The sequence below is a fragment of the Castor canadensis genome, chromosome 6 (genome assembly GCF_047511655.1).
Source record: "Castor canadensis chromosome 6, mCasCan1.hap1v2, whole genome shotgun sequence".
Classification (NCBI taxonomy): domain Eukaryota; kingdom Metazoa; phylum Chordata; class Mammalia; order Rodentia; family Castoridae; genus Castor; species Castor canadensis.
The window spans coordinates 131,070,423-131,087,696 of NC_133391.1; the positions used below are offsets into that span (position 1 = coordinate 131,070,423).

At 39.3% G+C, this 17,274-nt stretch overlaps 1 protein-coding gene across 7 annotated transcripts in view; it reads right to left on the minus strand.

Annotated features, from left to right (window-relative positions):
* Positions 1-11,865: 11,865 nt before the first annotated feature.
* The window catches only part of Gpbp1 (GC-rich promoter binding protein 1), a 75,044-nt gene continuing 69,635 nt past the window's right edge, over positions 11,866-17,274 (minus strand). For all 7 annotated transcript variants that reach the window (XM_074077474.1, XM_074077475.1, XM_074077469.1 and 4 more), the window contains one exon: positions 11,866-12,352. In XM_074077474.1, coding sequence (XP_073933575.1) covers positions 12,194-12,352 — 159 coding nt within the window. In that variant the 3' untranslated portion in view covers positions 11,866-12,193. The remainder of the gene's footprint in view (positions 12,353-17,274) is intronic.

Sequence of the window (17,274 nt, forward strand, 5' to 3'; positions counted from 1 at the left end):
CCATTGGCATTGATGGAGAGAGTAAAATCAGTAACTGAACAGGCTGCTGTGGATCCCAGCGCTAAAGCTGGGCTGTAGCAATTGCTCTCTCTACCTTAACCAATGCCTGTCGGGCATCCTCCATAAATTCTCGAAGCCAGGAAGGATTAGGCTCGCCCTTGAGAGTTGAAAAAGAGGAGATAAGGTGTCAGTGGTGAGTTTTAGAGAGGGTCTGAGCCAATTGATATCTCCCAGTTTTTGTAAATTGTTTATAGTTTTTAAGTTATCCTTCCTGATCTCTACCTTTTGAGGATGGATCAAGTATCCATCGATAACTTGCCCTAAACATTGAAAGGGAGGCATTTTTCGTAACTTTTCTGGGGCAATGCACAATCCCCAGGCCTCAAGGTCCTTTGTAAGATCTGCCAAGATTAGCAGAAGTGTAAACTCACTGGGCTGACTTATCAGAGTATCATCCATGTAATGAAGGACATACGCTTCTGGATACTTACGGCGTGTAGGTTCTATTGCTGCAGCAACTAACTCCTCACACATAATGGGACTGTTAGCCATGCCTTGGGGCAGCACTGTCCAATGACATCAGGCGCCCAGGGCCCTGATGATTGGTGATGGTAAAGTGAAAGCAAATTTTTCTCTGTCTTTTGGATGGAGAGGAATGGTATGGTACAAAAAAAAAAAAAAGCGTCTTTAAGATCAAGAATGCAAAGACAAGACAATAATCCAATGGAATGGCTGTGGGTGAGGGAAGGCCAGGCAGTTCTTAAATCCTGTAACAGCCTCCATCTTCCCAACTTTTTTCTAATCACAAAAATTGGAGTATTCCAAGGGCTACGGGTAGGCTCAATATGCCCTGTCTTTAATTATTCCTCCACCAGAGCTGTGACTGCAGCCAATTTCTCCCCGTCAAGGGCCACTGGTCCTCCCAGACTGGATCTGTTGAGAGCCAAGTGATCTGGGCTGCATGTTTGAAAGGCAAGTATTTAATTTGTTGGATCAGGGCCCCTACTGAAAATGCTGTAGGGCCTGATACCCTAGCCCTGCCCTTCCTAGATTCCCTAAAGGCTGTACAGGATGTAACCTACCTTGTTGATATTTTCCCAATCCCCTAAAGGAATTATAGCCTTGTAGAAACATTTGGTGAGAGACCATGCTATTAGGACTCCAGAGTATAGCTCCCATACGCTCTAATACATCTCTTCTCCATACATAAGGATTAAAAAATCCCTGAGTATCCCTCTTCATCCCTCCAATGGATCTGCTGAGCACTCTGGAGGGGGCCATGAGTGGCCCCTCCCCCTGCAGATCGGCAGCAGAAGGTTGGCAAGGCCAACTTTTTGGCCAATGTCCAGCAGCAACTACAGAGACATCAGCACCAGTCTCCAAAAGTCCCCCAAACCATTTTTCATTTAAGAACCAAGTCCTTTCCAGCCCATCTTTTGTTACTTGTTGTACCCAGTAGGCATGATCAGAGGAACTGAATCCTCCATCTCTCCACAGGGTGTGAGTTAACACCTTGCTTTTCTTCGTATTTGGGAGAATAACTAATAGAGCTATTTTTTCCTTTGGGGATACTGCTACAAAGGCACCTGGTGCCTGGGTCATTATCTTAATTTCTCCAGTATAGTCTTCATCAATCACACCTGGATAAACCTGTAATCTCCTTATGGTTGTGTTACTTTTCCCTAATACTAAACCCACTGTGCCCTGGGGCAGAGGGCCAAAGACCCTCAGAGGGATAACTTGCACCCCATATCACGTGTTAACATGTATCAGGAGGTGGGACTGACATCCAATCCTGCACTTCCTGGGGTGGTGCAAATGAGGTTTTCAATGGTGGGTATTGGTGAGAAGTCTGCATAGTAATTGCCCCCACAGTTCAACAGGCCAGGCTGCCCACTGGAAGTTTCCCTGTCCTGTAAGAGGTTGCCCATCTCTATCTGTTTTGGAGTGACATTTGTTTGCCCAATGTTTTCCTCTCTGACACAAGGACATATCCTGGGGGGGGTCGAGACCTGGGCCCATTGGCACCAGTCGGTGGCCGGGTGATGGGGCCCTGAGATACCTAGCTGTAGTTGGGGCTTATTCTGACACTCCCTAGCAAAATGTCCCTCTTTTCCACTGGAAAAACATGCTCCTTTTTTCTTCCCCCTGGGTGGAAGAAAGGCAGCAGCTAAAGCTATACTCTGGATGTGACTCGGCCGTACATCCGCATAAATTGTAATCATTTCCTGCACACTAGCTCTTTTTCTATTTGGCTGAAGGGCTGTCTTACAGGCCTTGTTAGCATTCTCAAAAGCCAGCTGTTTTACCACTATGTTTCCAGCTTCGGCATCCACCACTATCCTGTCTGTTTTGCAGCAGGTGTGCCACAAACTCTTGATATGGCTCATTGGGACCTTGGAGAATTAATTAATATTAGTTAATTCCAAAGTCTTTTCTCCTTTTGTGGGTAGTTCTCACCATGCCCTTGTGCCTGCTTGAAGGGGATAGTGTAATTGATTATCTACACCTTCAAAAGGTCCTCTTCCCATGAGCATATCTGCAGTGATATGCAGTCCATGGGCCAAATTACCGTTTGCCTGACATAACTCTATAAAACCTGTTTTCCACAGCAAGTAATCACCTGGGAAGAGGCATGCTTTAGCCAGTCCTATCCAGTCACCTGGAGGCATAGCAGTATTTCCTACCACACTCTAACAGCCCCAGTGTAAATGGGGCTGTAGGACCATACATTGCACAGGCTTGTTTTACATCCTTTAAAGTTTTTAATGGAATCTTTTCATGAAATCTCTGTTGCACGCCAGGGTTGTTAGGGTCCAGTCTCTCAAGTACAGGGTAAAACCTAAAACCAGCTGTTTCTTCTCCTTGATTGTGAGCTACCTGCAAGGCAGCCTGCAGGGGACTCTTAGCAAGAGTAGGAAGTATCTTGGCCCATAGAGGTAACCCCAAATGCATGGTTCCCAATTCTTGATGGGTGGGAGCTTCCTCCTGACCCTCCTCATCTGACACTGAATCAGAATCATCTGTGACTGAATTTTAATTTTATGTGAAAACTCGTCCTCATAAGGTGGGGCTGACGGTTCAGTGGCTGTACCACCTGCAGCATTTTGGTCCTTCCAGGGACACTACCTCCTACGCCCCTGGATGACTGCTTGTAGGGGTGAGTTCCACATCCTGGCTCAATTACTGAGGAGGAAAATCTTTGTTTGTGTGAGGGAGTAGGCCCAAATAATCTCTAATCAGAGACCACAAACTGAAAGTAAAAACGGGCACGCACTGCATCCCCTCAGCCGCATATCATGCCCTCCGCCCGTCTCCTACCTTATTCTAGGTTTCTAAATTGACAGTGCCCTCCTCAGGGAACCACAGCAAGTATCCTGTACAAAATCTAAAAGCTGCATAAGCTGAAGCGGCCTGACTCTGCTTCCTCTAATCTAACTTGTTTCTTATCATGCTTCTCAGAGTGTCTCCTCATCTCAGGCTTCAAGTTCCCCGTAGTTAGGTACCTGTTCAGGTGCCACCTCTCATGACCCACGTGAGCTTGTCCTAGAAACCTAACTGGGGGTGACGGGAGATGCAGAAAGGACAAAAGACAGCAGACAAACATGCGAAAAAGCTGGGGCCAGGTGGGCTGGGCACTCAGATGGAGACACACAACAGCCTCGTCCACCTCCAGCGAGTTTATTGTATACAGTGGCAAAACAAGGAGGTGGAGCAGCAGTTCTGGAGGGGGGAACATGACATTGTAGTTCTTGGGAACAGGAGGAACCTGAGACTGCTTCTCTCTGAATGTAAACATCTTAGGAAAAACAGCTGTGCTGCATCCTGCCCTCGCCCTCTTCTGCAGCTGGGGCTGTGCCAACTCAGCCTGCAGATTATTTGACACAGTTGTGCTTATGTTAAGTTCTCATAGGCCTCTCATACGCCGCTCTACACAGGTGGCTCATGCCTGTAATCCTAGCTACTCAGGAGGCAGAGATGAGGAAGATCGAGGCTCAAAGGCAGCCCTGGACCCTATCACAAAAATAGGGCTGGTGAAGTGGCTCAAGGTGAAGGCCCTGAGTTCAAGACCCAGTACTAAAAAAAAAAAAAACTTGAGAATTTTCTAAATTTTTTTACCTAAAATACCTCATAATTTAATGCTAAGATTAACATATATTATATATATGTATTGGTGATACTGGAGTTTGAACTCAGGGCCCTACACTTGAGTCACACCACCAGCCCTGATATCTTTCTTATATTTAAGGATAGTTGGCATAAAACAGGGGGATTAGAAGACTGGTATTCTCAGTTGCTAGCTATGCCATCATTGAAAGAGATGAAATAGATAGCAAAATGTTTTTGCTTTCTGGGGGGAGGTAATGGGGTTTGAACTCAGGGCTTTGGCTTCCTTACGCAGGTGTTCTACCACTTGAGCCAGGGACAGGCCTCAGTCCCCCAAATGTTTTTTAACTCATAGGACAGAGGAATGTTCTCCAGATAAACTGGTCAAAATTGAACTTGACTGGATTAAGTGGTATCCAGATAGCTGGTAAGATTGTTTCTGGGTATGTCTGTAAGGTGTTTCTACAGAAGCACAGAAAAGACTGGCATTTGGTTATGCACTAGGTACGTTAATCAGATTTTGTCACTGTGACAAAATACTTGAGAAAAGCCCCATCTTCAAACCATTTTGCTCTGGTTATTTTGGAAATGGGGTCTTGTAAACTATTTGCCAGGCTGGCCTCAAATGAAATCCTCCCAATCTCAGCCTCCCAAGTAGGATTATAGACATGAGCCACCAGTGCCTGGCTCAAAATGTAGCCTTATAAAAGAATGATCTTGGCAATGACTGACATGAGAGAAAGAGAGACACATGAAGGGAAAACATCCATGTGAAGTTGGGGCAGAGATTGGAGTTTTAATTTGGAAGTTGCAGCTACAAGGAATATCCACTACCAAAATGTCAATGATCATATTTAGGTGAAAACTACTGGAGGCTTTCCCTCTGCACCTTCTCTTCATCACAGGTGAGAGTTCCCAACTTGTCTAAGTTGAATAGAGCTATTTGAGAGCTTGTTTTTGGAGGTTGTAGAAGGGGAGTACAGCTACTTGGATACCCTTGACCTAATAATGGTCCTCTTCTATCCAGGACTGTCGTTCTTAGTGTACAGCTTGGGGACGGACACACATGGAGCAGTGAGACGGACACACATGTAGCAGTGAGAGAGAAAGGTTACACCTGACTAGCCAGCCAGATCAGCTGAATCAACCCTGGCAAACAATAGGGTGACAGAAACCACAGCCAGATCACCTTCTCATCTCAACAGAGCTATCAGAACTTTTGCACCAGTTAGACCCTGCTTAGCTCTGCTTCTAGTTAGCTCTGGTAGAGTTCAGTCGTTCCTGAATTTATTGTTTTCTCTGGATTTAGATCTCAGGTGGTACCTCTTGGAGAGGCTTCACTTGTTGAGGAAAGATGTTTTCTATTATCTAATTTCTGGGGTTTTCCCTTCCAATACATCTTTTGTCCCAGGAAAAATTTTAGAGCCAGGCATGGTAGCACATGGGTGTGGGGAGAGGGGAGGCTTGGAGGATTGTTGAGTTCAAGGCCAGCCTGAGGCCCTGTCTCGAAAGAGAAAAAATCAGTGCTGTCCTCTTCACTGTGGCTAGTTCCGTTAGGCTGTACAGATACCAGTTAATCACCTACTGCTTTCTGCTATTACCTGTCTCACCAGTATCTGCCCAACTTCAAACATGAGCCCCCAAGTCCTAGAACCTGATTCCTTATAAATGCAACTTCCAATACCAAACCTTTTACCCCTATTTAAAACTCTTGTCCTACTTGGTTGCTTCCTGTTGCTGGAAAAAGAAATGCTTTTTCTCATAATGTTCAAGAAAACAAAAAGATGACATACTTTTCACAAAGAACTAAGAACTTACCCACTTTTGAGAAAAAATAAACTAATTTCCACTAAAAGCAATAAAGACTCTTCCTTAAATGGTCTGTGCTATTGGCACAATTCTGTTGGGAAAAAAAGATAAATTTTTTGTCTTTGTAAACACTCAAAAGTAGAGCATACTGTACGAACTTAAGTTCTCTGAAAATGCCACATCTACACTGGAAATCTTGTGGATTATTTTGGCTAAAATTGTGATTTTTAGAGATGCAATGTTGCAGATTGAGAGCCAAAATTGCATCCCTCTTAATAGCCATTTACTACCAACCTCTGTATCTGATGTAACATCATAATAAACTTCTCAGAATGTAGTATTAAACTTATACACCTCTAGCTTCCACCAACCCTAGTAACAACACTTGAAAATCACTACAGTGAGATTTCCCTGCCCCGCCCACCAATGTAATCAAGACAGGTATTCATTTATGACTTCCTTTTGTTCTGCAACTACAAAAATTCACGAAACCTCTTTTGTGGTGGAATATGTCATTTAAGGTAACTTGAATCTGCATTTCCCTGCCATGGTCACACATATTTGACTCAGGATAAACTATTTTCTTATTTCCTTTAAGACAGTTATTTTACATAGACAAGTGGTAGAGTTACAGAAGCCAAGAAAGGAATGACTTCACTTTTACAGGATGGAAAGGTCTGCCCTTTCGAAACTGCTTCTGTATTTCACCAGTTTTTCCATTTTCTCAGTATGTATTACATTGACAAATTTTCAACTTTGTGATTCAAGATGCAATGTATTTTATCTTGTGTGGGAATGATATTATGGTTGTTTTACAAACAGGGAAAATACTTTTAAAAAAGAAAGTGAAGGGGATTGGTGGGGGAGGTGGCCCAATGTATATACGTGAGTAAATCTAAAAATGGTAACAAAAAAACTAACTTAAAAAAAACCCTGAATAATCTTGCAGGTAATGGCGTACACATCAAATACCACAACCCAAATCTGATAGGCCTTTCTGAAGGCCTAAGCTGTAAGGTATGGAACAGGCACCAGCAACTTACTGCCTCTAACTGGCCAAACATCTGTTTGTTTAGTGTATACTGCTTTGGTGATTTAATGACACAACTCAGTAGCTCCAAACTAGATCACATGGTTTAAAGTACTTACACTCAGTCCCTTTAAACAAAAAGCTTGCAGCAGGGTGCCAGTGGCTCATGCCTGTAACTCTAGTTACTTGGAGGCTGAGATCTGGAAGATCTCAGTTGGAGGTCACTCCAAATAGTTCAAGACCTCCCATCTCCAAAGTAACTATAGCAAAAATGGGCTATAGGTGTGGTTCAAGCAGTAGAGCACCTGCTTTGCAAGCACCAAGCACTGGATTCAAACCCCAGTCCCACCTAAAAAAAAAAAAAAAAAAAAAAAAAAACCACACTTGCCAATGCCCAATTTAGAAAATCATCTTCAAAATAGGAAATTGAGACATCTTAAGAGATGGTATGAGACCTGTCTCCTACATCATTTCTCAGAACCCAGTTTTACCTATTCCGCCAAATGACTCACTTTACAAGGAAAAAGGATTTAAAAGGAAAAATACAAACTCCAAATAAAATACCCTTTCATGTCACCAAGTCAACTTCTTATAAAGCAACTGCACCTACTTATTAAAGAAAAATCTCATTGAGTTTATCAAATGGCTAGTTTTCCCTTTCTCTAGTCAATACCATTATTTAAATGCCATTAAGGTATGATAAAACTTCCTTATATGATAAAACATTACAGAATAAACTTTTTACACAAGGGCTGCCACCTGTAACTTTCGCAAGATGCATCACCTAGAACTACTGAGCTTAAAGATATCAAGTGGCCATTAAAAGTGGGCAACTGGTCATTCTCATTCCAAATATGACCTACTTTCAGTCTACTGAAGTGTATTCCTGCAGGGCACTGGTGGCTCACGACTATAATCTTAGCTATTTAAGGAGGCACAGACCAGGAGGCCAGTCCAGGCAAATTTTTGAGACCCTATCGCAAAAATACCTAACAAAGTCAGGTGCATCACAGCTCACACTTGTAATCCCAGCTACTTGAAAGGCTGAGATGGGAAGGATCTCAGTTCAAGGCCAGCTGGGGCAAACAGTTAGCAAGACCCCATCTCTAAAAAATAATCAGAGCAAAATGGACATGGCTCCAGTGGTAAAGTGCCTGCTTCACAAGCAAAAGCCCTAGTTCAAACCCCAGTTCACACACACACAGACTAGTGGAGTAGGCTCAAGTGGGAAGTGGTAGAAGGTTGAGTTCAAATGCCAGTACCGTTAAGAAAAAAAAAAAGTATTCCTTTCCTAATAAATTTTACCACTTTCACTACAAAACAAAAACGAAGTGAGTAACTGAAAGGCAAGAGCTGTGTCCCTTGCCTCAATTCTCCAGCCCATTATCGTAATTCATCTTTTCCAATCCAGAAAATGAGAAAAAACTTGAAGAGAAGTAGCAAGTCAAATTCAGCCTACTGTTATTTTAGTGCTTACCTTTTTTTCCACAAAAAGCATTAATTGGTATAGCTACAGAGGCAATTCTATTTTTAAAGATTTGAAAGCATGGAAGTCAATGATTTACCATTAAAGTTCAATGCTTAGATTTCAGAAAATTAGAAAAGTGTTGTAAAGAATGAATAAAGTTAGATTATGTGGTGCATAACTGAGCATTATGCCAAATAAATGAAGCAGAGATGAAACAGCTGTTTTAATTCACTGTCAAACCCGTTTTACACCATTTAGAACAGTACCTACCTGTTTAAAATTAATTAGAAAAAAAAAATACACTACATGGTCCTGAGGCTCTCACAGAATAATATGGTGCTCCTGGTGAAATCACAGCTACATGAATGAAATGCCTATAGTGGGCCAGGTGCTTTTAATTATTCATCATCACAATAACCCTAAATAATAGGTATTTCGGAGAGGTTGAGTCTTGCTCAAATCAGAGTTTCAAATCAGGTGTTACTATATCTACCATACTGCACCTCAATACATTAGAACCATAAGGAAGATTTTAAATATTCTGCAGCCCAGGCCACATCCCAATTTAAGGAAACCACAACCTCTGGGAGGGGTGAAAAAGCCATCGCTAATTTCGTAAGCTCCCTACCAACACCAATGTGCAGTTTGTGAATCACTACCACAGGTGCTCTCACGTACCACAAGTCAGAATACTACCTCGAAAAACAATACAGCAGTATCCTTCAAACAGATCTAATAGATTTGATACAGCTCAATTATTGATTCTTCACTGTCAGATTGTTTCTTCAAAATACTACATAAGAGTAGGTAGAGTGAATTTAAAGATCAAATTATCAGCTAGTGCTCTCTCTTAAGTAAACAAAAATTAATTATAAAACCTTTTAAAACAGATTACTGGATTACACATTCTCAAGTTCTGAACTACAAATTTTGTATTAAAACAACCACTGTTATTAAATCCTAGTATTGGCTAAGAAAGGAAGTATCAATTAAGTAGCAGCAAAGAATCATTGAAACCAGGCATAGTGCTGCAGGCCTGTAATTGCAGCACCCAGGAGCCTGAGGGAGAAAGATCTGGGCTACCTAGAGAGTCAATGTCTCAAAACTAAAAACGGAAGCCTCTTTGCAGCGCTGGAAGCTTTTAGGGTTTTGTTATTGCCTGAAATGTCCTCTGCCCAGTACCCTCCCCAACGGCCAAGGAACCACTAAAACCTCAGGAAACCTAAGCTGTTCACAATATCCAGATTTCAACTAGTGATATTTCAGTATTTAAAGGTTGCTAGACAAAATATTTGGTTAGAAACTAGATACCTCAAAATATTAAATTCTAATATAAATCTGATGTTAAGTCAATCTGGTTATTTTTGGGTTAACACTTCTGTTTATTTCAATTTTAATAGAAAATTATGGAAACTTACTCTAAGCCTTACCTTAAAAATCCAAACAAGATACAATTTTGAAATGCTATTTTAAATCATTACTATAAGCATTTTACTCAGTAATTACAATTTATGCCAAAAAATGTGAGGGGGTAGCAGTAGAGGAAGCGATTTACAAAGAAGGGAGTACCAAGAAATTTTGGGGGGGGGTGACATGGATGTTCATTCCCTTGGTGATTTTTTGGGTCAAATTAACAAGTTTTATGCTTTACATGTTGTTTATGTCCACCTGTACCTTAACTGATGTTTTAAAAACTTGCTAGAGAGAGAAAGTGAGTTTGAACAAATTACCTTCTTTTTCGAGTACCATGGGCCTAATTCCATACCACATCTACAACTTAACCTTTCTGTACTTACAGGCTCACTTTCCAATAATACGGTCCAAACTCTGTTATCAACCCTGCCCATATTTACACAGCAAGTAAAAACTATGCTAGCTTTTAACCCTCTCTTAAATTATGTGTGTGGGTCCATTCCATTAGTAACCAAACGTGTTAATGCCATCGCTGAGTAAGTATAACTACCCCCCCCTTGTATTTTACATTTTTAAAAAGTAAACACATTCCATTATCACTATGCATGAAAGCACAATAAACATCAGTTAACTCCTGGTAAATGGAAATTAAGGCCAAAAGAAATTTCTGAATAGAAGGAAAAAGATGCCAGAAAACAAAAATTACAAAATCTCTAAAATTAGAAAACATAGTAAGGTGGAATTGAAATTTAAGTCCCATTCCTTAGGTCCCTTCTAGTTTTGTGGTTTTTTTCTTTTTTGGCATTTTGCATCTGACAGATTTCATTATCCTACTATTAATTAAACAGTACAACCTAAGAGTCCCAAAGACATTCAATATGAGACACTGACAGTTCTGTCAAAGCATCATTTAAGTTTAGACTGAATTGTGGCAAACTTCACAGTAAAAGTTTACTATTTTAAAAGTTAGAGAGACGTTTAATACTTTGTTACCATTAAATTATAATGAAAAGTTTTATGAGGGGGGGTGCAAGTATGTAGTTTCTATTTTAATTTTCCCATCACCACCAGTCTCAATGGGAACAAAAATTGACAGCTTCTGGTGAAAACGAGGAGTCTAGGCACAGTAGTGATGGGGAAACAAAAACACACTGCAGCCTTCCAAGAAAACACAATTTTACAAACAAATTTAGGATTAGATCAATCTAACATAAAACCTCAAACATTTTTGCTCTAAGATTATGCTCTTTACAACTGAAATGGAGGGAGTAAAAACAAATGGGGGCAAACAAAGCCCATAAAATCCAAATACAAATATACAGAGCACTAGTCTTCCAATCACCAGTACAACAGAAATGATTCTAAAATTAATGTGCAAATAGGCAACATTCATTCAATAAACTTGTGTATTGCTATTGAAACAACTTGGCTTTCTTTTTCTAACTTCAGAAAGTAATAACCATCTTTAATGGAAGTATAACTTTAAGAAGTGAATAAAGTATGTTGTGTTTAGACACCAATAATACCTTGAACATTACAGAGAACAACAATGTTCTGAAAATCCAGTTTATTTTCCATGTTGTGGACAGATCCAGTCAGTGTGCTCAATTTTTCTGCATCTGTAATAATTTATCAAAATAAGTTTTCCCACAAGACTCTCTTCCATCAACTCTGAAAATCCTGATCTGACAACATATCCAAATAAAGCTGCTGAAAATCACCTCTTAAATTTGGAAGTGTGGTAAGTCTCTCCTATAACATTTACTGCACTACAGATGGATAAAGAGCAATTTATGTTTTAAAAGGTGACTAGTACAACAGTTGAGTTCAGGAAATTACTTTTAGTGCACTTTGCTCCAGTTTTAGTCAACATGCTACATTTTCCTTTTTGCTTTGTTTTTTGGGGGAGTGGGTGGGAAGGTGCACAAAGTGGACTTGGAAAGATTTCCGCTGTACGAAAAAGATAGGACTCTGCAAGCAAAACTGTAAGCTGCCTTTTTTTCTGAAGACCTGGACATTTTAAGACAGAAGCTTTGCAAAACATTACACAATTTTTTATTATTAAATGAGAAAATCTCATTTGTTACATCGTCACATTGCTAGTCAGAGAAATGCTGCAGTGATGAAGAAAGTCAATGCTGGATCAACCAAAGTCCTCATTTCTACAACATTCATTTACAAAGAAATAATGTTCAACACAGCCCAACACAACATTCTTGGTTTTCTTCATAACGAAGTCCCCCAAAATAATCATCTTCTAATGGGGTATTTCACTACATAAATTATAGTTCTTCATTTTTACAATTCACCCCAAACTGCATGAGAGATGTATCACACTAAAATTTCTAAAGCTGTTAGGTAATCCTTCACACATCATCATCATCTGATGTGTCACTGCTACTTGTCTCTGTGTCATCATTCTCAATTGTGGGTTTGAAAGTGCTGTTTTTCCAGGGTCCAAACTTGAAGTCACAGATCAGGCCATTTTTCAAAATGCCATTTTTCCTCAGACCATTCTTCTGTAACTAAATGGCAAATATTAATTAATTAATTTCACCACAAAAGTGATCTATTAATACTACAGTGTAATAATGTAATTTTAAAAATTAAAACTTGTACTCCACCCTGAAAATTCCACAGGTAACAAATCATGTCTGGAAAATAAGGTATTTAGACATAGAAAATTGGTCCACTTGATCTAACAAAATATTCCCAAATACAATAATTATACCCTATTATCAAACAGCATATAACATCTATCAAACCACTATTAAAACAATTAGTGTGTATAGTAGAGGAAGAGCACAGATTTTAGAATCAAGCAAGGTCCATAAACATTGTAATAGGCATACATTCAGGTGCTACCTAGCATATAATCAGAGACCATTAAGCTAATGTTGTTATTTTTATTGTCATGACCTAAATTAACACAGTCCACAATCTGGATCATTCATACTTTACAGAATAAACAGAATGAGATATGTAAAGTACCCACAGAAACTAAGATACTAGAAAAAATAATACTCTCCATTTCTGAAAATGAGAAAACAGAAATAAAGACTATGGCAATAAATAAGAACTAAGTCAAAAGATCATCTATTACAGAGGGAAAACAGATGGTTAGCTCAAATTAGAAATAATTTAAAGTTCTAAAATTTATACATACTTATTAATACTCTGTGCTTGTGTGTGTACACATATATATAAACAATTAACAAGTCTAGGGACTTAGCTTTCAGTTTATTTTCAATAGCTTTAATTCTAGAAATCATCAATGCTAGCTCCTTTCACTGTGAACAAATGACCTCATAATCTTCACTTGGAAAAACAAGCCACATATCCACCTCTACTGTTCCCAGTCGCCATGATACTTTAATTAGAAATCTGTCTGGTCCCTCTTTGAAAGGTGCACCTTTTCCATTCACTGAAGTTCTAACATGATTTTCCAATCAATGTCACCTCATCTTGCCATAGCTGTACAGAATTTTGATAAAAACCTAAACTAGAGTTGGTAGAATGGCTCAAGTGGTGGAGCACTTGCCTAACAAACTAGGCCCAGAATTCAACTCCAGTACCATCCCCTGCCCCCCACCCCCCGAAAAATAAATAAATAAATAAAGACCTAAGTCTCTATGCCTCAATTTTCTAAATGCCACTGAGAACATCTAACTTAACAACTTTAAAACCCTAAAGCTGGGCACTGGTGGCTCACACCTGTTAATCCTAGCTACTCAGGAGGCAGAGATCAGGAGGATTGCGGTTCGAAACCAGCCAGGGCAAATAGTTTTTGAGACCCTATCTTGAAATAAACCCATCACAGAAAAGGTCTAATGGAGTGGCTCAAGATGTGGGAGGCCCTTTGAGTTCAAACCACAGTGTGTGGTGGGGTGGGGGGGACCCCGCAGGGAGGAACCCTCCTAAAACGCACTACTCCTTCTATATTTGTACTTATAATATACTATCATCAATTCACATATTGTAATTTCAAAATCCTGTTGGTTCTCTTCCAGATTTTGTATGCTCATCAAGATTTTTATTTTTATTATCATATCCTCCTCTAATTACTGCAACATATGTCCAATTGATCATCCTGATTCTACTCTTACAAATTGTACTTACAATATACACTTTCTACTATAACTTACTTCATGTACAAAATAATGATTATTTTATATCCTTAACACACTTCACACTCCTGACATACCATTCAAAGTCCTTCATAACCTAACCCCAATTTACATTTTTTTTCCACTACAACCTTTTATCATGGTTAAAGGTACAGGCAATGAATTTGAATTCAAATAAACTCAGTCTCAATTCTAACTCCACTACTTATAAATTACATGAACTGTAGTTTTCCCATCCACAAAGCAGGACTAGCAGTAGTACCTATTTCATACCATAACTTCAAGCCTGAAGAATATCAGCTACCCGGGGGAGTACTGAGCACTCAATAAATGTTACCGGTACAACAGAATTCCTTTCAAAAACATCATTCCTAATATCGGAAGGGGGAGGGGACAGCTAAACATAAAATGTTGTATCATTTGACCTTTACACTTACATGTATCACTAAATGCCAACCCACAGTATGTGCAAAATGACCTCCATGTCTATGAAGTATTTTATTATCAGTAGTGTTTTATCTACCTGCCTAAGTCTTCACAAGGTTTTGGTTTTTTTTTTTTTCTCCCTTCAATATTGAGGTTTGAACTCAGGGCCTACATTTTGAGCCACTTCGCCAGCCCTGTTTTGTGGTGGGTTTTTTGAGATAGAGTCTCAAAGCAGGACTAGCTTTGAACCATGACCCTCCTAATCTCTGCCTCCTGAGTAGCTAGGACTATAGACATGAGCCATGGGCCCCCAGAAAGTCAAAATTATCTTGGTTAGACAATATTATGCTTTCCTTGGAATACTACTCTATAATAATACTCAGCAGATCTCCCCTGGGGAGAGGAGGGCAGCTCAGTTGTAGAGTGTTGCCTAATATGCACACTAGAAAAGCTCATGTCTAGGAACAAAAAACAGATGGGTAAGTGGCTGCCAAGGGCTGGTGTTAGGGGTGAAAAAGCTGAATGCAAAGGGGAATGAATGAGGAAACTTGGGAGATATGGAAATGCTCCTCATCTTGTGATCACAGTTACAAAACTACACTCATGTCAAAAATTCATTCAAGATGTACAACTGAAGTGAATTTTTGTATGTAAAATTATGCAACGCAATAAACCAAAATTATTGCCTACTGTCAACTGAGAAATCACAGTATAAAAAACAGTTCACTAAGAATTTCTGAATAATGATGTTAATAATACTGGAAGTATAGCGCAAGTGGTAGAGCACTTACCTGTCAAGTAAAGGGCCCTGAGCTCAAACCTTGGTTACCTGCCACCTCCCCCCACCTTAAAAAGCTTCTGGATAAAAAAATTTAAGTCAATCGGAAAAGAAGACATGGAATAGAAGTAAAATTATCTATTTGCAGATGATATAAAGTAGAAAACCTCAGTGACAACTCCAACCAAAAATAATGTACACCTAAATAAGCACATCCAAACTGCAGGATGTATAATCAACACAAAAAAATCAGTTGTTTCTTGTACAATAATAACAATGAGTAATTCAGAAAGGATTAAGAAAACAATTCCACTTTTAGTAGCATAAAAGAAAAAGTATTTAGAAATAACTATAAGGAATAAAGTTCACCAAGGAGGCAAAATAGTATGCCCAAAACCCACAAAACAATGTTGAAAGAAATAATGGAAAGACATAGTTTGGAAGACAATATTGTCTTTAAAAAGACCTACAAATTCAATGCAATCCCTTATAAAATCACAGTGGTATCTGCACAAAAACAGACACATCCATCCTAAAATCCAAATGGAATCTGGAAGAACTCTAAAAAGATCTTTTAAAACTAAGATGAAGGTTTCATACTTCCTGATTCCTAAACTTATCACAAACCTACAGCAACCAAAACAATGTAGTCCTAACAAAACAGACACAGACCAATGGAATGAAGAACCCAGAAATAAATCACTTCATATACCGTCAAAAGATATTTGGCAGGGGTACCACAAACATTCAACGACAGTCTTTTCAACAAGTAGTATTGAAGGAAGGATATGCAGAATAACAAAGATGGATCTTTACACTATTAGAAATTAAAAAAAAAAAATGGCTAGCGGCACAGATCAAGGGTTAGAGGTCCTGCCTACTAAACACAACCCACCCACCCCCCATCTAAAGCTAAGAGCTAAAAACCATAAAATTCTTATAGAGTTTGAAGATTCATGACATTGGATCGTCAGTGATTTCTTGAATATGACAGAGAAAGTAGAATAAGGAAAAATAGGTAAATTAGACTACATCAAAATTAAGTATTTCTTTCATCAAAGGACAGCCAGGGGTGAAAGTACAGCTTGCCTAGGATGAACAGGCCCTGGATCCAACCCACAGCATCACAAAACAGCATAAACAATACAATCTACAGAATGGGAGAAAATATCTGCAAATTCTTTATGTAAGAGATGTTAATATCTAAAAATATGTAAAGAACAATTAATAATAAAAATGTGATTTAAAACACAATGGTAAATTTTATGTTATGTGCCTTTCAACACAATTTTTAAAAGTTAATAAGGGAAAGATTCATAAATTCACTTAAGTTAAAACAAAGACGATCAAGTTCCCCTGTAGGATTCCTAGCTACTTGGGAGGCTGAGATAGGGATTGAAGTTCAAGGCCAGTCCAGGCAAAGACAGAGAGAACCCCCCCAATCTCCAAAATAACCAGAGCAAAATGGACTGGAGGTGTGGTTCAACTGATAGAGCCTCTGCTTTGCAAGCACAAAGCCTTGAGTTCAAACCGCAGTCCAACAACAACAAAAGACAGTAGGACTGGAGAATGACTTAGATGGTAGAGTACCTCCCTAGCAAGTGTAAATCCCTGAGTTCAAACACAAAAAGATTATCAAGTCCAAGACTTCATTCAAAGCACTTAAGATGTCAGTTATCAATCATAACCATATCCAGTAGAGAATCAGCTTTATATTACCAGAACAATTTTTAAAAAATTATAATGAATTTAGAAAAACTCAACCTTTTCTTTTTTTTCATCTGAGACATGATCTCACTATATAGCCCAGACTGCCCTTAAACTTTTGAGCCTCCTAAGTGCTCAGGTTATAGGCATCCTACATGCCAAACTTCCAACTCAACTTCTTGATGGTCTGCCAAGTATTTACTAGTACTCTTTGAAAAAGGAAATTATTCCCCAGCTGTAGGCAGCTGCCTAGGTTGCCTTGTACCTAGGCAAGTGTTACACCGCTGGGAGAACAGCAGCTAATAGCTGGCTGACATTCTGGGCCTGGTTTTTGCCAACTCTGTTGTCAACTATACCAGAATGTCAGCATAGTTGAAAAAAAAAGAAAAAGGAAATTATTGAGATGAAA